Genomic DNA, 21,721 nt, shown 5'->3' on the forward strand with positions numbered 1-21,721 from the left:
CAGGGAGCCTGATGTGGGGCTCGATCCCAGGACCCCAGCATTGTGACCTGAGCTGAAGGCAGACGATTAACAACTGAGCGCCCCATAAATACATCATTTTTAAAAAATAAATAAATGAGGAGATCAGTCCATTCTACGAACTACATTTTAGCAATTATGTTCACTTGATTCAGCAATACATATTAACCACCTTCCACACCAGGCTTATCTCGTATCTCTTTTCTGTAAGGAAAAAGGATTAGATTTAGTCTCCCAAAATTATATGAACACAGCCTGGCTGGCCAAAACTCACTGAACCATTTCTCCAATTGGAAGGTGGGGAAGAGCATTGAGTTAAATCTCAGGGTGAGAAGTTATAGAGTATGTTTAACATCACCAAATACCTCAGAATTTCCAGGACAGTCCATCTTTCAGAAATGTTCCTCCTTCTGTCCCCACAAATACACTCTAACTCTTCAGTTTTCAAGTCCTGATAGTTGGTTGAGAAAATATAATGTGGGATGTGGATTCGTGCATATTCAAAAAGTGTAGCTGGGTTGTTAGTGAGAAGGGAAATATGGATATTACATCGGGCCAATCATGTCTAAATCAATGCAGAGGCATCCGCCCCTCCAGCTGGCGGAACTCACGTGGAACAAGGGAGATGTGCTGCTAGAAAGGAAAGAAGGCCAGAGTTCAGCTCACTGGATCTACTTTCCCAGGCTGGGGAAGACAAATGATCCTGAGAGGCAGCAGAGAATAACGGGCAGAGTACTTATAAACCACAGACCTACGGCAGTTACATTCACACAGAGCCAGGAGGGAGCCCACCCATCGGCCCCAAGCTGGAGGGCACACCCTAAAACAACTTTGGGGCAGAACTCCACTGTGCAATCTAGTTCTTCTAACACTTCCTACCATTAGTGAGCTCTTACATGAAGCAGTGCTGTAAGGGACAGTCAGGGGCCGTCACAACTTGATGACAAAGCGCCAGGCACTGTCCTGGAAGTTTTATCCAGATTATCCAACTGAATCCTTACAGCAAATGTGCAGGGCATATATAATATACAGTTACCGTTTTAGGTGAAAGTACAACTTAGGGGTCAAAGGATTTGTCTCAGGCTGCAGAATCAGCTTAGAGGCATACCCTGGACCCAAATCCCTGCCTTCAGGATCTGAGTTCTTTCTGTTTTAGTTTGTTTGTTTGCAGTAACTATTATTGGGTTTGCTATTTTTTTCTGAATATAAAAGTACATACCAAGTAAGGAAGCAAGCCAGACTTTAAGAACCTGCCGCCTGTCTGACCCCAGTGTCCACAGTCTCATCGTTTTACTAAGGCGACCACCTCCTCATTCATAATGTTTCCCCCTTTCTGGATCAACCACTGAAAACACACCCACTAAACAGGCTCCAACTGAGGAAGAGCAGTATAGACAAAGACAGAAACTGCTGTGAATTTGCACTCTGCATTGGCAGGCTTCCCCTTTCTTTGCTGGAATGATCCATGCCTCCCGGACTTGAGCCTAAACCAAGGAGACTTGCTATCTGCGGTAAGAAACACTTAGCCTGCTTACTGAACGCTCAAGGCCACTCCGCCTAAGATGATAACACAAGGCAAAGGAAGTGGCCTTGGATAGGGGGCAGGGGGCACACACAAGGGAGCTTCAGAGACTCCGAGTTGGGTCAGAGGGATGCCAAGTCAAGGCTGCCCAGAGGGAGGACGTCCAGAGAGGCTACTGTTTCAAGCTAAGACAGCAGCAAGAATGCCATGTGCAGAGTCCTGGATGCTCTGTCGGCCTGCACCTCTCTTCGTGCTTGCACAACCCCGTGGAGTCAACAAGGCAGAGTTTACATCGCTTTCACACGGGGGTAGAATCCAGACAACGGAGCTAGCTAGGGCAGGGCCTGGATGAGGCTTCCAAATTTCTAGTCCAGTGTTTGTCTTCTACAGCCTGCTTCCTCCCAAAAGCATAAAGCCAACATCACCAAGCAAGAGTTAAATGAGACAAAATAATACTAATATAACAAAGAGGGGAAGAAGGCATATGGGGGTTGTCATCATTTCTTTTTCTGCTTTGGAGGAGTGGGTTCTCCCCTCTTCAGCATGAGGAACTCCACCCCCCTTTAAAACATATTTATGGTTATTTCACCAGGTTAAACCTTGCAGCAGAACCCGTGGCTGCTAAAAATAAATCCCAGCTATCCAAATGTCCTTCCTGTCTAGAACTAGAACAATTACCTGAGTCTACGTGGCTGGGCTTACACTGGTTAGTGGATGGCATTTTCCTCTCACATAAGGTTCTGGATCTACTACATACATTTCTCATGAGCACAGACTGAAAAGGAGAGAACTAGGAAATGCGTTGTAGAGAACTGTGGAGGTTCTAAGAGGTTCTGTAGAGGTTCAGGACCCTCTACAAGGGTCCTGAAAGATATCAAACAGGGGGTGCTTGGGTGGCTCAGTCAGTTAAGCGTCTGACTCTTGATTTTGGCTCAGGTCATGATCTCAGGGTCGTGAGATCAAGCCCTGTGTGGGGCTCTGCTCAGTGCAGAGTTGCTTGAGATTCTATCTCCCTGTCCCTCTGCCCCTACCACGCACTTCCCTCTCCTTCCCCGCTTGTGTGCATGTGCATGCTCTCTCTCTCCCTCTCAAAAAAAAAAAAAAAAAAAGTAAAGATATCAAACAGAACACCTGGTCTCATAATCTGAGGAAGGAAAGGCATGAGAGAAACACAAGTACTGATGTAGATTAGTAAAAGTGGTATTTATCTTTATGCAAACTGAAAGAACTTACAGAATCAGAAAACAAAAACACTGATAAAATCGTGTGTTGGGGGATGAAAACTACAGATTTGGGGTCCTTTTACCTTTTACCCAGTGAAGCATAATATTTTGAGGTTTGCTACTTTGATGCAAATTTTTTAGAAAGAAGTTCAGAAATTCTGCCTGAAGTGAAGTGTCAGTATTTTAGGAACAGGAACACAACAGAGAAAGTCATGATTAATAACGAACCCATTTTTAAGTGAATTATTTTTTTAATAAATAAGCATGTATCAAAAGCAGAAGCAGATTGCTGAGCCCTACCAACTGATTCAGATTCCCATAATGAATACCTTTTAGTCGTCTACAGCAGCTAGCAGACATTCTTAAATATTCACAATTAACACAATGATTATTTGATTAGCTGTCAAAATCAAGATGAGAAATGTGCTGCTCTCTGAGAGAAGATAGAGGTCCTCCCTCCCTCTCTTCATCCCTCTCTCTCTCCTTCCTTCCTTCCTACCCACCCATTTCTGCTATTAAATAGTGAAATGCCCACATAGGAAATCTTCACCCTGCGCTTACCCACACCTAACTACTAAGGGATTTTGGAAGCCTAAATTCACGAATCAGGCTTCCTCTTCCCTAGTTGACTTATTTTTCATTTCTATCCATAGTAGACGGGGAACAGTCACCTGTGAACATGTGGAAGACAGAAATAATGAAGTGAGCAGAACAGTTGTGTCTTAACAAGAAGAAAAGTCTACCTCATCCATATTCTCCACTCTCCAACATTACCGCTTTATTTATTTTTTTTATTTTTTGTTTACAATTTCTTCCTTTCTTTTTTTTTAAGATTTTATTTATTTATTTGACATGGGGGCAGGGCGGGGGAGAGCAAGCACAAGCAGAGGGAGAAGCAGGCTCCCCCCTGAGCGAGGAGTACCCTGGGATCATGACCAGAGTGGAAGGCAGCCGCTTTAATCAGGTATGTTCCGCAACTCACCAATTTCCAGAGAGAATGCATTAAGGAAGTTCTCTGTGTGTATATGCATTCCTCATCTATCAGACTTGTTGCATCTGCCACTAACCAATCAATTAACCAGAACCAGAGAGTGCTTTCAACAAACATACCAGATGATCGATGTAGGCCAAAGGGCTTAAAACAGCACGTCTGTCCTCATGATTTAAGAACTTACAGGTAGCTCTCTCCTCAATTACACATAAAGAGATCAAAAGATCACTTGCATTACAAGGCAGTATGCCCCAAGGGCCAGAAGATGGGCTCAGCAGTAAGTGTTCCTATGGTCCAGAAAGAAACATTATAGATTGCTGTGTTTAGAAGCTACATTATGAGTAAGAAAGAACTTGAATTAGGCCTTGAAAGATGGGCAGGCAGAGAAAAATCGTGTGCTTTTCCAACAAAGGGGTTGGTGATTTCTGCTGCTGTGATCCATCATGGGTAACAACAGCCCAGGATGGAAATGAAATCCTACATTAACTCTTGGAAGTCATGCTAGAATGAGCTTCTGATTACTGTTTTTGGTACTAAGCGTCTAGAGGAAGGTATTCTCCATAAGTTATTAAGATTGGCTTTTGAGCGTTCAAACGAAGAATCAACACATGACTGAACAAAAACCTAGATAAACAAAGTCACATAAAGGAATGAGAATGGCTTCCAGGCTATTGGGTCTAGTCTACTCCCTTGCTGCCCTTATTCACGCATTGAATGAGAAAATATACCTTCTGCCTGGGAATTCCTGGTCAGCCGGGAAAGATGCTTACAGACGCAGGACCTAGTGATGATTACTTACTTCCAAGTCCCCGAGGAAAGAGGGAACTTGAGAAAAAGGTGTTTGTGCATTCCCGTGTCAAGGAAAGAGCTGCTGCCAGGGGACTTGGAACATTCCTGGCCTCTTGCAAGATAGCTGCCCAGGTGTTTTCACTCTGATAATATTAAAGGCCAGATCTACCTTTTCCTAATTGCAAACCTACATGCAACTTGTGATTATGGTTTATCATGGAGGGAACGTGCTGGTTCCTGTGTCATTTTCCACTGAGCTGGTGTATCTTATTCGCATTCTGAGGTCCAACCATTGTTGCAAGACATGGTACTTTGAGCTGGCCTTGAAAAGAAAGACTCTTCAGACCACCGCTTGGTACCACTCAAGTTGCAGAGTCTGTAAGACACACTGGTGAAAGTAAAGAATGCTGCCCTCCTGGGAGTCCTCATGTGGCTGGGCAGTGAAATGCTGACAAATTCCTATTCACTGGGAGACATGTCGAGGCTAAGAGCCTGTCCCGATGTTTCTTCCACCATCCCATGTCATCAATGACCCTACTCCAGGACAACGAGAATCCGCTGGTTATCAGCCCTTGTACGGTCCAGTTAACACGCACCCTACTCCATGCAGAGAGCTAATGTGTTGCTGACACCTTGCAGCAGAACCGACAGGCCAAGAGCCCAGAAACAAAAGACCAACTTCAAGACCCGGGGGAAAGCTCACCACATAGAGTTTGCGCCAGATGACAGCCCATTCTCGAAGCGTCGACGTGAGCTCCTGCACCAGTGGGAGCTCCCCAGGAATCACGGTCTCGTGCTGCCTAAAGAGAACCAGACAGATGCTCACTTTACTCTGAGCTGATCATCACTATTTTTCTTGACAGGGGTCATACTCCCCACAACACAAAGATGGGCGTGAGGCTGATTCGGCTGGAAATAAAACGTACCCACTGTGGGGAAATTCGTTGAGCAAACTTCATCACACCTAAGCCTGTGAGAAATGAAGGGGCTTACCAACACAACTCTCAAAATAAACCACTTCTGCAATGGAACAAAGGCGTTGGCCCAGCCTGGACCACCCCATTTCACATCTCTATAGGAGCAATTCGCTGAGCCAGGCCAGCTTCAGTGACTCCCGGGGAAGGAAGCCCAAATCCAGTATTTTCGCTGGTTCTGCCAAGCAGCCATTTCGTTGGGGAGGGTGGGTGGAGAAGTGTGCAAGGCATGAGGGGCGTGGGGCTGGGAATCTCACACAGGATCTGCTGGTGGGGACCGAGGCTCTGCACTCTTACGGAACGGGGCTCGATTTTCTTCTCATCTACTGCCTCACTGCATTGAAAATGTGTATATACCATACGCCTCAATGACTCAAGGAGACTCACAACAAGGCAGGCCCAACATTTATTCACATCAATCCTCTGGTATTTTTATGATGAGCAAAAGGACAGTAAGAGCAAGCGAACAAATGGAAAAGAGAGGTAGGACTGCCAGACTTAAATAAGACTACAAGATGCCCAGTTAAGTTTGCATTTCAGATAGATTAAAATAATTTCTTAGTGGAAGTATGACTCATGAAATACGTGGGACCTATTTACTGTAAACAATTACCTGTGGTTATCTGGATTTCAAATTTAACTGGGCACCCTGCATTCTTACCCGGCAACCCTGGTTAGTGGGGATACACCTCCCTCCATGCCTTTCCGCCAACGTGGCTTCAGCTAGTGACAATGGAGGCAGCCCAGGAATGGCCCACCGGAAAGAAGATTCTCCAGGAGGGAAGGACACCTGGTTTTCAGTCTTGGTTCTGCCCCCGAAGAGCTGTGTGAACTTGGGCATGTCTCCATCTCTCGGCTATAAAATGCAGGTGCAGAACTTAAAACTGACAATGTTCTTTTGCTGATTTGAGTCTGCATGACTCTGACCCATTCTCCTCTCTATCAACCCTGGGAATCCAGTCCTGCTCCGGGCTCTCCTTCCCTCCTTCACTCTCCTGCCCTTGGGCTCACCAACCCAGCAGCCTCTCTCTCTCCTGCCTCTGGCTGAGTTTCTTACTCCTCCTCAGTCTCCATAGAGGCAGTACTTTTCAGGACAACTGGTAAGGTGGATGAGAAATTAGAATATCCAAAACTTAATGGATTTGATCTGCAGAGCATGATCACACACATTCTTTCATAATTTCACATTAAACTCATGGCCAACACAGGGCCAGATTTCTTTCCTCCAATTTGTACGGGCAAAGCCCAAGGTGCAAGAAGGCTAACCGACTTGTCTAAGCTTCAGAGCTGATTACTGCAGGATGCAGCCTGCTCATCTCTCTCTCACGGTTGCCACACTGGGGGCTCTCGGAGATCTTACCAGCGAGAGTGCCCCACATTTATGTGTACGTGCGCACACTCAGTGAGCAGGTAGCACAAGAGGAAGGCGAAGGCCCTCCATTCATTCATTGTCTGTCTTTACTATCCCGGGGAAGGGTGCCAGAGAGGAGCAATTACAAAAGAAGGACTCATCTCAGGAAAAAGTTTGTATTCACTTTTCTCGCCCGTGAGAAGTGCAACTGACAAGATGAGAGCAATAATGTACACGAGAAACTCTTTAATGATAACTTGACACGTTCACCATTTTTGAGGGGTCCTTCCGGGACTGGAACTTACCCTCGGTCTTCCACGGTTGCCTCCTTCAAATGGATGTACGTTTCAGGGAAAATCCCCTACAGAGAGAAGAACATCGGTTATACGGCCATAAAAACCACAGGGCAAAGAGCACAACTGGCATCGGGAATGAACGAGGCGGAGGCAGGATACCGGGAGCATCGCTAGAGTGTGCGCTCAGGCTTGCAGGCCCGACCACACTGACGGTGCCTCCATGAAAGCGTGGCTGGGAAGACAGAAGTTAAGATCGGGGTTCACAGAGCACGGGAGAAGCGCTTCGGAAGTGGACAAACATGTCCAGCTCCTAAAACCCTCCAGATCCTAATGCCAGGAGCTGCTGCCCTGAAAGGGTTTCGCATAATTAGTGACATGGAAGGCTATGTACTTAGTGGCCCATAAAATTATACTGATTTTCCGAAACAGTCCCTCCCCAGCACTTTCACTTAAACCAAATGTGCCCCAAATCACTTAGTACTAGTTATATGGTTATTTTTAGCCCTTCCCAGTCTCAAATTGCTCTCCATTCTATGCTCTTAAGAGGCGATTCTACATCACTGTTGAGACGCTGCCCATGGGAAAACTAAGGCTCCATAAGGGCCTAAGAGAAAGACTGGAAACTGGTCGGTAGAAACTGAAGAAGTGAAGATCAGCTTGAACCAATAGAAAGCAAGTCATGAATCTGAGTTTTCCTAAATGCTAACGGCTTCTGTTGTTTAACTGTGTGATACGCTCATCGATAAATAGAGAAACTGCCATCTGGAAAAGGCACTGCTGTTCTTTGTTTTAGGGTACTTTGCATGCCAGACCAACAGAGGTAGAAGAGCCTATTTACCACGGCACCACTGGTTCGACTGCTCCTAGCCCTGCACCTGTGGAGGTCAGTGTGACCCTGTAGACATTCTCTGTCGGGGCTGGCTGACCATAAAGGAGGGAAAGGAAGATCTTCCTACCTAGGGGACTGGGTCAAAGATGTGTGTGTACCCAGTGATCCTTAATCCATTCAGAGACAGAAAACTAGTTAATTCCCACTGGGGTCAGTCTTGTGTCTGGCTTCGTGTGCTATATTTATCTAATACTCTTCTTTCTCCATCTTAGCCCTTCACCAATAAAACAGGAAACAGTAAGAACATCTGAGATTGAGCTGCTCCCAGCCTTGGTGATGACAGGGTAGATCCTGCCACTGCCTGAGTCAAAAGCAAAATGACCATCCTTTCCTGCCAGGCAGGAAGAACCAAAAAAAAAAGGGGGGGTAGGCATGGGGTGTATAAGTAAGAAAGTACTATGCTGATCTGTTATTGATAAGACCCAGAACACACAGAGAGGCAAGGTGACACCGACCTCTTTCATTACAGGGGCAGGATTCAAAGTGATTTTGGAAAACTGATCAAATAATTAAACAAAAATTCAATGTACTCATAATCCCTGTTGAGCCTAATTTCTGGTGTTCTGAAGCTCCAGATCTGTCCTTAGGGTGTTTAAGGAACTTTGGGTGTTTCTTCCTTCTGCTAAGCTGAGGTAAATGTCTTGTTGACTGCCATCTGGGTGGAGAACCGGACTTGATCATCCAGAACTCACCTAGAGGGCATGATGCTAAGTGAAATGATCCAGGCACAGAAAAACAAATACTGTTAGGATTCCACTTGTAGGAGGGATCTAGAGTACTCAAATCCATAGAGACAGAAAGTAGAATAGGGGTTGCCAGGGGTGGGGGAGGAATGGGGAATGGACACTTGGTAAATGATGAACCACTCAAAGCAGTAGTTATAAGAAGCATCTGAAACATAAACAATGTCTTATGTTGTAACACCCAAGCAGATTACAAGCAGATAATTTATACTGAATGTTCAGACATGATGACTTTCATTTTAAGAGAATATTTATTTTGTGGCATTACCTCCCTGTTATTTGTAGGCACCATCCTTCCATGATAACATATGTCCACTTACATCCATTTAATTGCTCTAGTAAATCTGAGCCTTGTAGAATTTTCCTATGCCATTTGACACACAGAAAGGCAGGATAAACCTGAGGGATAGATTACTAATTTATAGTTTATCTCAATTTTGATTTTCCTTTCTCAATGCAACCCACTCACTTGAGGGAAAAAAAAAAAATCAACTAATGATTATTCTAGATATTGCCCTTATCCACACTTCCACAATCCTGCCAAGATCAATAATCAATTTCTGCAAAGCTCCTGGCTTCTTCAATTCGCAAAACCACTAGCTCATTTTATCACCACTCTAAATGACTAGGTCGGCTGATAAATGACACCAAAAATTTCCATTAAAATAATAGGCCTTTCAAATAGCTCCTCCCCTAAAGACCGGCAAACGCAGGGTAACGGCATTAGGAGAGGATTTCAAATAGGCTGGATCTCTTAATGAAAGGGTGTCAAAGCTGAACATAATTCATGATGACTGAATTTGAATTCCCTTGATGTTTCCTGGAGCTCTCCACCAGGAAGGTATTTCAACTTAAAAATCAACAACTAAATGCACCATCCCTGTTTGTACTATCATTTCATTGAATTACAAAGTTGAATTATCAAGAACTAAAAGAAGTTCTTCCTGAAATAATTCTTCTTATGGGTGAGATTTAAAGTTTAAATAAGGGTTTTTAAGAAAATGAAAACAAACGAAAACAAAATTAAAAACACACCCAGAACCTGTCATTTAGACCCTAGTGGAGCATGCTACTTCCTTTTCAAAGCCAACAACAAGGCTATAAGCTGGATAGATCTATTAGGAGATCACAGGATGCCTTACAAACCGAGGCCTTCTACGTACAAAAAGGATCCTTACATACTGTAGCTCTCTGAAAGGAAAAAGTGTGGCGGGGGACCTTGTTCCAACATGATTCACAATCACCAGTTAAAAATCAAGAATTGTGTTTGTTAAGTTCGTGTGATCTTATCTGAGAATGGGGTTTTGTTCATTTTTCTTAAGTTGACATGTTTTTTGAGCAGACTGAGAAGTGGCATAAGTCTTCCTGCTCTTTAATAAATTCAGAACTTCAAAATGGTTAATTCCAATCACACTTCAAAATAAGTATCATTTCTATAATTATGAATAAAATAAACAAAGATAGGGCTAAACCCAAATCAAGAAGCGGGAGTATCTATAAACCACATACAAGGATCCTAAAAGAAAGAAAGGCTTTTGTCTTACTATGCTCTCATTCATGCCAGAATGTCCCCGTCATCGGTCCCTATTTGAAGGCCTGGAGAAATTAAAGTTAGCAAGAGATTAAATCAAAGTAATTAAGTTGGAAATGAAAACAGGTGGGAAAACAGAGGAATTGAACTGTGGGCAGAAAAATTCAGCATCAGGATTTGGGGAGGGATAAAAAGACCAAAATTGTGGGAGGTGATCCTCACCTGACAAGCAAACACCCCTTTATTTTGGAGGAGTATTAAATTGTCAACGTTAACAAATGGTGTGTGTGGACACGTAAATGTGCAAATAGTGACTTCAGAGCCAAATATATAGAAAGCTTGATCCAAATAGCACTGGTTTCTCATGATTACAACCTTGTAGAAAGGGGTTTCTCTGGGCCCTGAGCAATTTCAAGAGTTGTGTGCTCAGATTACTTGTATCACATGCCATGCTTGAAAAATAAGAACTGTGGGTTTTTTCTTTTTTCACTCACTTCTTGATAAATTCTAAAATGTTTCTCTTACCCCTCTCCTAATTAGCTATTTTGCATGTGAACTAACTGTGAAATACAATGGTCCTACCAGGTCCTATCATCCTTGCTCTTTCAAAACAAAGTGCTGACCCGCATTGCTGCCCCAGAGTGCAGCGTCAAAGGAAAAGCCCTGACCTGACCTAAAACTAACTGAGGGGGTATTAACATAACTAATAGATTTTCTTTAGCTTGATGATGAGTAGTTTTGGCACTGGGTACAGGAACCTGCTAGGGTCAGTATTTTTCAAACTCTCCACCCATGATGAGATAGATACATTTTCATGACAACCCAGTCCTTAACTATATACATAAAATATAATTTAAAATACATTAAAAAATATGTACCTCACACAAAAGTTTCATGAGACAGTATTTATCACGGCATTCCGTTTTCTTTTCTACTTTTCAGAATTTTGGTTTTTGGAAGATGCTGGTTAATAAGCCACAATGTTGATCTCATGATGTATTACTGGGGTTGGCTGTGAGGTTCACAGTTTCAAAACTACTACTGTAGCTTATCTATTTTATAATAAAGAATGGACTCAAGTAGAAATGGGGAGATGCTTTAGTTCTGGGATGTTAGCACCAGAGCGAAAGGACAAAGAAGAAGCACGGGTCCCCCCTGAAGGAGACAGCCAACAATAACAATGTCACTGTGTCACCACCCTGCTGAGCTGGAGGGACAGGGAGCAGCAACAGGCCTGCAAGGGCCCTACCTGGTGTGTGAATTCACCTCTGGCCTTTCTCCTTAAGTTGGCTGGTGGGAAATATCGTCCATGGGACTTGTGCTATTTTACTTATACATTGAGGTCAGAGAATTTGTTTTCAGATCTAAAGAACAGCCATCCCAGAGAACACAAACTAGGTCTAGAGACAGCAAGGAGCAGAAAATGCGATTAGGTAGCATAACACAAAACTAGCAGACAGATTCAAATGTAAAAAGTAAAAGATAAACCATACCTTTTTAGATTTATTTTGGAGGGTATATCCTCTGTACCAACCTGCCGGGGAATAAGAAAACACAATCTTTTATGTTATCTGAGATAATATAAAGATATGAGCAATATGCATCCTCATATTCTATTGGAATATTGGGATGGCATCCAAAAGGCAATTAGCAGACTAATTAGAATATGAAAGCTTTGGTTGATTACACAATCAAAATTTACACAATCAAAATCTAGATCTGTACTAGAGCTTTATTCTCTTCAGAGGTAAAAGATTTAAAATTCACATAGAACAACGCCTCATCTCTGCTCCTTTGGAGAAAGACAGAACAAAAAAACAAGACAGAAGGCAGCTCAACCTCTTAATACCTTAATACCTTAGACATTCAGTAAGCGTTTTTGCATGAATGAAGAGGGTCTTTCATCCATATATATACATTCTACAAGTCACCCTATACTACTAAAATAAATACTTTTAAAATAATTTATATAGTCTCTCTCTTATCTAAATTCTCAGGTGAAGAACCACTCTTCTGGAACAATTTTAAACTGGAATGGTAAATCTTACATATATAAATATTGGCACCTAACAGAGTTGAAACAAACAATAAAAGAATATTTTAAACAATTCTTGGCAATGCTATTCACACCCCTGACAATAAAAAAATTTGTTGGCTTGATGAAGCTTTAAATAAAGTCTTTAACTTCTTTATAAAAATTCCAATAAATACACATACATTTATGGATGCTTTTCCACCCTCTATCTGGTAAAGGGAGTACACAACTTAATCGATCCATAAACAGACAACTTATATTAAATATTTATTGAACACTCGTTAGAAGTAATTTACTGTAATGATTTCCCTCATTCCCATGTCCATCAGGCATCAAGTTGGTCATCTTGCCTAAGCAAACCCAGCTGTAAGCGGTACATATGTGTAAAACAGCCATCTACATACAGTGAGTAGATGCAAACTGTAATTAAAACTTAAGGCATTTGCCTTAAGTAGGGTTCTAGAACTATCTTGCAATTTGTTCTACATGAAATCATCCAGAAAGGACACAATCTATTCTGGATATGTTACAAGAAGAAAGTTGAATTCACCTTGAGCATAAATTTAAGAATATTTTCACAAATTTTTAAACTGTCAGTATTCAAAATTTAAAGAATTTTGTTTTGTTTTGTTTTACAGGAAAGAACAGGATACTATGCTGTGAAATCATTCACAGATTTCTATCAAGGCCCACAGTTGAGAAAAAGACATTTGAAGAGGAAACACTGCTCCCAATTTTGGATGTCAAAGTGCACGAGAAAGCCAGGTGTAAGAAGAACACCGAGCTAGACATCGCTAGCTGGTTCTGCTGCCACAGGAAAGTGCCTTTGCATGAATGACTGGCTTCAGGCTCATCCTGCGACGGGGGAGGGGCAGGCAAGGGGAGGAACATGGTGTCTTCCAAGCAGTTTCCACATCCCTGTGTCCTACAAAACCAAGATGCAACAGTTTGGACTTTGCTCCACTGTCACAGGGGAATCTCTCTGTCCTTGTGTAAACAGTATTTTTGCACAGCCATTCATCACAGAATTATGCTTCTGAAACCTGTCATTTATTTTTATTTTTATTTTTTTTAAGATTTTACTTATTTATTTGATAGAGAGAGACACAGCGAGAGAGGGAACACAAGCAGGGAGAGTGGGAGAGGGAGAAGCAGGCCTCCCGCTGAGCAGGGAGTCCCATGTGGAGCTCCATCTCAGGACCCTGGGTCCATGACCTGAGCCGAAGGCAGACGCTTAACCATCTGAGCCACCGAGGCGCCCCCCGAAACCTGTCATTTTTGAAAAAAAAAAGATTTTTTTTTCTTTACCTCCTAAGTCTCCTCTAGAATTGTGGTTTGTGTAAAACCCCCATCTAAAGGCACAAAATTACCACACTGAATTTGTAGAACGTTCATTTTGCTTGGCATTAGGTACTAGCAGAATAGTGTCTATCTCTGGGGTTTTAATCATACGCTGTCAGGATCCCATAAATTCAATTGCTAATAACTGCAAGGGATACAAGCAAGAACACGGTGTTCCAATTGATCCCAGTATTTAAGACAGGATAATTATAGTTAAGTACGATATGCTTTTAAGGCTTCCAAATGCGTCACAATGCAAAGAGATAGTGAAGGCTCTATCAAACAAGCACCTACAACCAATAAGTAGTGTGAACTGGGGAGAATCTTGGATGCTTTTTAAAATTAGTACATTATTAAAATGAAGAGAACAGTGGGGGATGGTGAGTCCAGAGGGCAAGTCTTACCTAGATTTAGTTGAAATGTCAGTCTCAAAGAGTGAGTTTGCAAGCCCACAGATACATAGAACAGACTGGTGGTTGCCAGCGGCAGGGGTGGAGGTGAGGGCGAAATGGGTGAAGGAAGTCAAAGGGCACAAACTTCTAGTTATAAAATGACAAAGTCATGGGGATGTAAAATGTACATGATGGCAACCATAGATAATAATACTGTGTTGCATATTTGAAAGTTGCTAAGAGAGTAAGTTTTAAAACTGCTCATTACAAGGAAAAAGAATTTTGTAACTACGTATGCTAATGTATGTTAACTAGACTTATTGTGATGAACATTTTGCAATAAACACAAATATCCAATCATTGGGATGCCTGGGTGGCTCAATGGGTTGGTTAAGCATCTGTTTTCCGCTCAGGTCAAGATCTCAGGGTCCTGAGATCGAGCCCACCCCCCCACCCTCCCCACACACACCACAAAAGGCAAATATTCAAGGGCATTCAGATCTTGGGTTTAAGCAAATGAAAGGCCATAATTAATTCTTTGGGATAGGAAGACTGAAAAAAGGAAAGCATTGGGGGATGGGAGACAGAAGCAAGACATGTATCTTCTGCTTCCTTTCCTGCAACAACTGAGCCCTGAACCATGAAGTGGGACAGGGAAACTTATGCATTTGCAAGGGGGGTGGGGACGGCATCCATACAGGGGGCCGGACTGGCATGGCGTGTCAGAGCCAGGCAGAACAAGGTGGGCATCCATGGGGGGCAGGGGCTCCACAAGAAGAGGGTGAAGAGAAGGGCATCCACAACCACGACTTCAGCAGGCCGGGGGGGGGCGGGGGGGAGGCAGTGGAATGACATGAGCTATCAGAGAGAGAACAGACTGAGGACGGTGACCATGTGGAAGGAGGTGTGGTCATGGAGACGGATTGGTTACATGCTGAGGAACTGATGAAATAAGTAAATACATTAATCCTGGAAGCCAGGTTTCTTATTGTCATAGGAGAGAGTTACAAGAAAGGGAAAAAACTAGAATGAACCCAAGATGCTGAACTGGACTTGCAGGTACCCCCGTGTACGCATGACTCCTAAAATAGGTAGGTCAAAATTAATAGATGTGTTAACCTGTATTTATACACAGATGCACATTATCCCTGGCTCTGCTGATACATACTGGTTCTTATTTTTTTTTTTGACCCTGAGAAAGATGATGATGGAGAACTTAGAAAAGAAGCCATGTAAGTGGCCGGGAGAGTGACCAGTTCTGGACGGAGCAGGAGGGCAGAGGACTCCATGGAGAACAAATCCAAGAAAGCAAGTGGAACCGCGAAATTGTCTCATTTGTCTGAACATATGAGAAGGAGGTAAAGACTTCTGTCAGAAAGTCTGGATACGAAAAAGAAGTAGGTCCACAGAGAACCAAGAAAAGAAGAATTAACACCTCTAGAAAAACATTATTCAAGACAGGAAATAGAATGAAGGTACATTCCACAGCATCTGCTGCTTATACTACATAGACTCAGTAATCTAAATAATAACTTTGAAAAAATTATGATGTATCTATACTGGGAGGTCTCTATCAGACACAGACAGGTATATGCGTGGCTGGTGGGAATTTTAAGAGAGCTAAATCCTTATCTTCCATTAGAAGCAGTTAATAAATGAAAATGGAAATATCAAGTAAAGAAGCACGATTCTTTAGAAATGAAAAAGCATACACCACAACAAAGGGCTGAAAGAGTTCAAAGTAGAATCAGGAACCAAGAGGAGGTGGGAAGAGATGGCTGTTTATCATTATAAACTTGACAGAAATGACTTGGCCTTTAAAATTATATGCATTTATGACAATGATAAATTTGAAAATTAAGACAAAAAATACAGCTAATAAGTCCTGGTAAGCCAGGACTAGAAAAGGCAAAATTATAGAGAAAGGAAACAGATCAAAGCAGAGGTTGCTGTGAGGTTGGTACAGGGGACATGGGAGAATCTGGGGGTGCTGATAAAATTGTTCTCTATCTTGTAGTGGCATTTCAGATTGCATGGATTGTTCAAAACCTGTATGCTAAATAGGGTGAATTCAACTCAATGTAAATATTTTTTTTTCTAGATGAGATACTACTCTACAACCACTTGAATGGCTAAAGTTAAAAAGATGGTCTCTATGAAGAGCTGGTACAAACAGGGGCAATTAGAATTCTCTCACATTGTTTGTAGCTACACATAAGATTAAACATACATGCACTATATGTTAATTAACAAAATTTAAATTAAAAAAAAACCACCAAAAAATATATATACATATGACCTGACCTAGCAATATCCCCACTTCTAAGTATGCACCCAAGATCAGTAAAAACCAGGCACCTGGGTGGCTCAGTCTGTTAAGCATCTGCCTTTGGCTCAGGTCATGATCCCAGGGTCCTGGGACGGAGGCCCATATCAGGCTCCCTGCTCAGCAGGGAGCCTGCTTTTCCCTCTCCCTCTGCCCCTCCCCCCGCTCATGCACACTCTCTCTCTCAAATAAAAAAATTAAATAAAAAAAAGATGAGTAAAAACTTACATTCATAAAAACACTTTACAAGCATGTGTATCGAAGCTTTATTATTAATAGTCAAAAACTTGAACCCACTGAAATGTCCATCAATAGGAGTATCGACAAACTGTGGTATATTCACATAATAGGGTATTACTCAGTGATGAAAAGGAATAAACTACTGTCATAAGCAACATCCTCGATGAACCTTAAAACATTACGTGGAATGAAAGAATCCAAAGACAACAGACATGTATAATTCCATTTATATAAAGTTGAAGAACAGGAAAACCAACGCAGTAGTTGGAGCAGTAGTTGCTTTTTGGGGTGAGAACTGTGTAGAAGAACGCAACGGGGAGCTCTTTAGGGCAAGGGAAATGTTCTGTATCTTGACAGGAGTATCAGGTACATGGGGTGCATTCATTTGTCAAAATTCATTGAATACCTGAGTATATTTTACTGTATACAAATTTTATTGCAATTTTTAAAAGCCATACAAAATTTTACACTATCATATAAGCATTACAAAGTAAGCCCTTCAAGGTGATACAGAATTCCATGATAGTGACATTGCTCAAATATTACTAAATATTTTTGTCTGAAACTGCCTCTGAAACCAGAGTGAGCCATGTGTCAAAAATCACGGGACCATTTCTCCATCATTTTTACTTTTTATCGTGCCTCCTTAAGACATTATCCCTCTTCCCTTCTCACTTTATGCGCCAAAGCTAATCTGAATGAGTTTTGCTATTTCCAAAAGATCAATCACAGATTGGAGATTCATTTACTCATTCAACAGAGAGATGCCAAGAGAGCAAGACGTATAGTGTCTCCATCCTTCTAAGTCTTGCTTTATCATGGGAAGAAAAAAACCACATACCTGTAAACACCCAGCAAATAAACAAAGTAACTGCACAGGAGGCTAAAAGGTATTAAGGAAGGACAGTACCGTGGGAGAGGGATGGATGGGGGTGGGGCTACTTTAGAAAGTGGTTAGAGACTCTTGGAGGAGCTACTGGAGCCAAGGGCTTACATCGCTAATGTGGCCATTCATTTATTATACATAAAAACACTGAACACCAGCAGGCCAGACATTGTCTTCAAGGAGGAAGCAAATAGATCCATAAACAAATAATTGAATACAAAGGGCTTCTAATGGGCAGACTTGAAGACACTGGCGCACAAAGGGAGAACTACGAATATGCTAGACTCCGAAGGCAATTACTGAGGGGGTCTCAAGACTGTATGAACCATAAAAGCATTATCTAGATGTGTAATTCATGGAGTTTTGTAAAAGCTCTCCTCGCAGTCCCACATAAATTAGTCCCACCCTCAGAACAATAAACCCTTTTTGTGTTGTCAAATATTCATCAAATATACTATTTTAACTATTAAGTGTTCAGTTCAGTGGCATTAAGTACATTCACAATATTGTGATACTGTTTACCTGCCAGGGATTAAAGGCAAGAAACAGACAGGGAGCCACTGTTTACATGCACCATGACGTGGGGGAGGGGAAGGGATGCTGGGGAGGGTCCACAGAGGAAGAGCAGGTGCTAAATCCTGTTGTTTTTCCTTTAAGTGTCACTGGTCTGGCAGTTAATTAGGCCAAGGCCAAAGGTCCATCCCCTGCGAGCCAGGTAAACCCGCTGGGTTCCTCTGGCTGGTTTCCATGGCCAAAGCCTGCCCTCCCATCCCCAAGCGAATGTCCCTCGGAGAGATGGCTGAGGTCCCTCCAGGGAAGCTGGTGAGCAGAAACAGCTGGGTACAAACTCCTCAGAGGACAAACAGCTCAGCTGTTGGAGCCTTGTCCTACAACTACGGGATGCTCATTTTCCAAATGCACTGGGCAGTTCACGGGTGTTTTTATTTTTTTAACTTAAATTCAGGTAATTAACATATAATGTATTATTAGTTTCACAGGTAGAGTTCAGTGACTCATCAGTTGTATATAACACCCAGTGCTCATTACATCACGTGCCCTCCTGAATGCCCATCACCCAGTTACCCCGTGCCTCCCCTGGTCCCCTCCAGCAACCCTCAGTGTGCTTCCTATAGTTAAGAGTCTCTTATGGTTTGTCTCCCTCTCTGATATCATCTTGTTTTATTTTTCCATCCCTTCCCCTATGCTCCTGTTCTGTTTCTTAAATTCCACATGAGTGAAATCATATAATTGCCTTTCTCTGATTGACTTATTTTGCTAGCATAATACCCTCTAGTTCCATCCATGTCATTGCAAATGGCAAGATTTCTTTTTTTTTGATGGCTGAGTAATATTCCATTGTGTATATATACATCACATCTTCTTTATCCATTTGTCTGTCGATGGACGTCTGGGTTCTTCCCACAGTTTGGCTATTGTGGACATTGCTGCTATAAACATTGGGGTGCAGGTGCCCCTCGGATCATTACATTTGTATCTTTGGAGTAAATACCCAGCAGTGCAATTGCTGGGTCATAGGATAGCTCTATTTTCAACTTTTTGAGGAACCTCCCTATTGTTTTCCAGAATGGCTGCACCAGCTTGCATGCCCACCAGCCTCACCAGTGCTTTTGAAAATAAGTTCAAAGGCAGAAAGGAAAAGGATGCAAAGATAGTAAAAGATGACTCTATTCTTTTATACCTTTTTGGGAAACAAATCAGTCTTCCCAGTCAAACATCTTAGCTCAGTTTTATGCCTTTACGACACACAGATAGATGTTACAAGCATGAGCTCCAAAAGAACTCAGACTTCCCCAAAGTCTAACAACCTTACTTAAAAACGAGGAAATACAGGCAAGGAATTGGAAAGGTTGTGCAAAGTCAACCAGGGACTTACTATCTAAGCTGGGAATGCAAACACAGGTCGCCTCCCACCGGGTTCATCACTGTTTGCCTTCCACCACCTGCCTCCTCGGCCACGCAGCATATGCGATTCTTGCTCAAGGCAAAGGCACTGCCTCTCATAGGAAGGAAGCTTAGCCATGGAATCCAAACAATATAAAACACCCATGCAGGCAAGCATGCCAAGTAAGTGGAAAAGAAAGAGACGAGGTTTCCATCTTTCATTTTATTTCTTGAGTGAACAGGAAAGAGGCCTGTTTTTGGGGTGCCTGGAACATAGCAGGCAAGCCATAAACTTTAAATAACTTCATCAAAGAGAAAGAGAAGGTCCTGTGAGCTGGTGGTCACGACAGAACAGATGATGCAAGGGCTGCACGAAAAAATCTGCATCTCCAAAGCATGATCTGACAGCAAGGTCCCAGAGACCCTCCTCTCCCCCTGGGATCCCACGCTCACTGGCAGAGCTGGGCGGGGCCCAAGCCCCTCCCCGGAGGGCAGAATGTCCAGAGAAGAGGAGGCATTGTTCCTAATGAAAAGGATTCATCTGAAATGCACAGGCCTCGTTCTGTGGGACTCCCATTTCTTCAACTGTTCAAGTAATTAAGGCTTTTGTGGCTTCAATTTCCTTCCACAAAAACATTCTACTTTTTTCCCCATCTTGTTAACCTTATCACTCCATAGCTAAAAACGCTGAGGTTTCTCCTGTTGCCTACAAGAGACTTCTTTCAAGCAGCAAACATCCCCCGAGACGGGCAGGAGGACCTGGTCCAGGGTGGGGGTGGGGGCAGATGCAGTTGGCAGAATGGAGATGACAGCCAAATGGCTACTGCGAAAGGAGGAAAGGTCTCTTGGATTCACAGACACCCTGCAGCTCAGTGACACGGGGGGAATAAAATTTCCTCTAGGCTAATCTACATCACCACTCTGGTTTGCCAACTCCCGCTGTATTTCCTGGATGTGCCTTTTTCCTTCTTTCTTTTTCTTAAAGCAAAGTAATCCTGCTGGCAGCCAGTCATCTTGCCATTGGCTCTAATTGCCCTCCTCTGCGACGCACGTCTCTCTCAAGCTTATCCAACCAGTTCGAGAAAGCTGAAATGACAGGATACGGCATATAGTTTCGCTGCAATTCACCGTTAAGACTGGTTTTATCGGGCGCCCGGGTGGCTCAGTTGGTGAAGCGACTGCCTTCGGCTCAGGTCATGATCCTGGAGTCCCGGGATCAAGTCCTGCATCGGGCTCCCTGCTCAGCAGGGGGTCTGCTTCTCCCTCTCCCGCTCCCCCCTCTTGTGCTCTCTCTCACTCTCTCTCTCAAATAAATAAATAAAATCTTTAAAAAAAAAAAAGACTGGTTTTATCATCAGCACCAATTTGCAAGATGGACAAGAGAGGGATGCAGGTTTGTGAATGAGGAATCAATTCAACAAGCAAGATATATATTTAGGGGGCCCATCTTTATAAACACCTATGCTAGGCTCTGTGGAGCCTCCAGGAGTTTGAGAGTATAAACCCCAACCCCCCATCTCAGCCTTTCCAATCTGATCGCCAGTGGAACAGAGACACAGGTGAGGGAAGACAAACCTGCACAGCTAGTTACCGAGGATTTCTGAAACTGTAGCGCACGCTGCTTTTCTCAGGCGACCATCTAAGCCTCCTGAGGAGGACATCAAGGTAAAGCGCACGGATACAGACGGCCTTCCTTTCTGAAGGGAGAATGGAGGCCCCAGCAAGAGAGGAAACCGCCCGTGCAGAGGCAATGGAAGCGTGCGTGCCTTAGCTTAGCGCGCATGTGACACGGATGGCGCTGTCCCAAGACCCCATCAGTCCGGTCACTTAGAAACCTGCTTCAAGTTCCTCAGTGGAATGCATCCTAAAAATGAAAGGGCAAAGCTGTACTTACGGACTCTGAAAGTGAACCACTGGGCTCCACTTTGAGAACCGAGACAGAGACGAGCAGATGCTGTCGGGGGTGTGACATCAACAGTGGCAGAAACAGAGGCGGGGACCCAGTAGTGGTGATGGCAGTACGAGTCCTGGTAGCAAAAGATCAGCAGCAAGGGCACGAACGTGAACCAGGTGGGACTTTCCAAGACTGTGTGAGCCAAAGACCACTGGGTTCAGTGCAAATGCCTTCTGGACTAATACAAGCAGGAGGGCACAGATGGGGACACCAGCTGGACACTCACTGCCACAAACACATTGGGAAGGGAGACTGCTTCAGGTTGGGGTGGTCAGAGACCCCTCCAGAGAGAGACCTCTCTGCTTACTTTTCCCTCTC

General features: G+C 43.3%; 1 protein-coding gene across 1 annotated transcript in view; it reads right to left on the reverse strand.

Annotated features, from left to right (window-relative positions):
• The window catches only part of DOCK5 (dedicator of cytokinesis 5), a 202,846-nt gene that overhangs the window by 116,759 nt on the left and 64,366 nt on the right, over positions 1 to 21,721 (reverse strand). Inside the window, 3 exon segments of the mRNA XM_027597925.2 lie at positions 5,247 to 5,343; positions 7,174 to 7,229; positions 11,821 to 11,861. Of these exon segments, the coding sequence (XP_027453726.1) occupies positions 5,247 to 5,343; positions 7,174 to 7,229; positions 11,821 to 11,861 (194 nt within the window).

Source organism: Zalophus californianus, chromosome 2, assembly GCF_009762305.2.
Source record: "Zalophus californianus isolate mZalCal1 chromosome 2, mZalCal1.pri.v2, whole genome shotgun sequence".
Lineage (NCBI taxonomy): Eukaryota > Metazoa > Chordata > Mammalia > Carnivora > Otariidae > Zalophus > Zalophus californianus.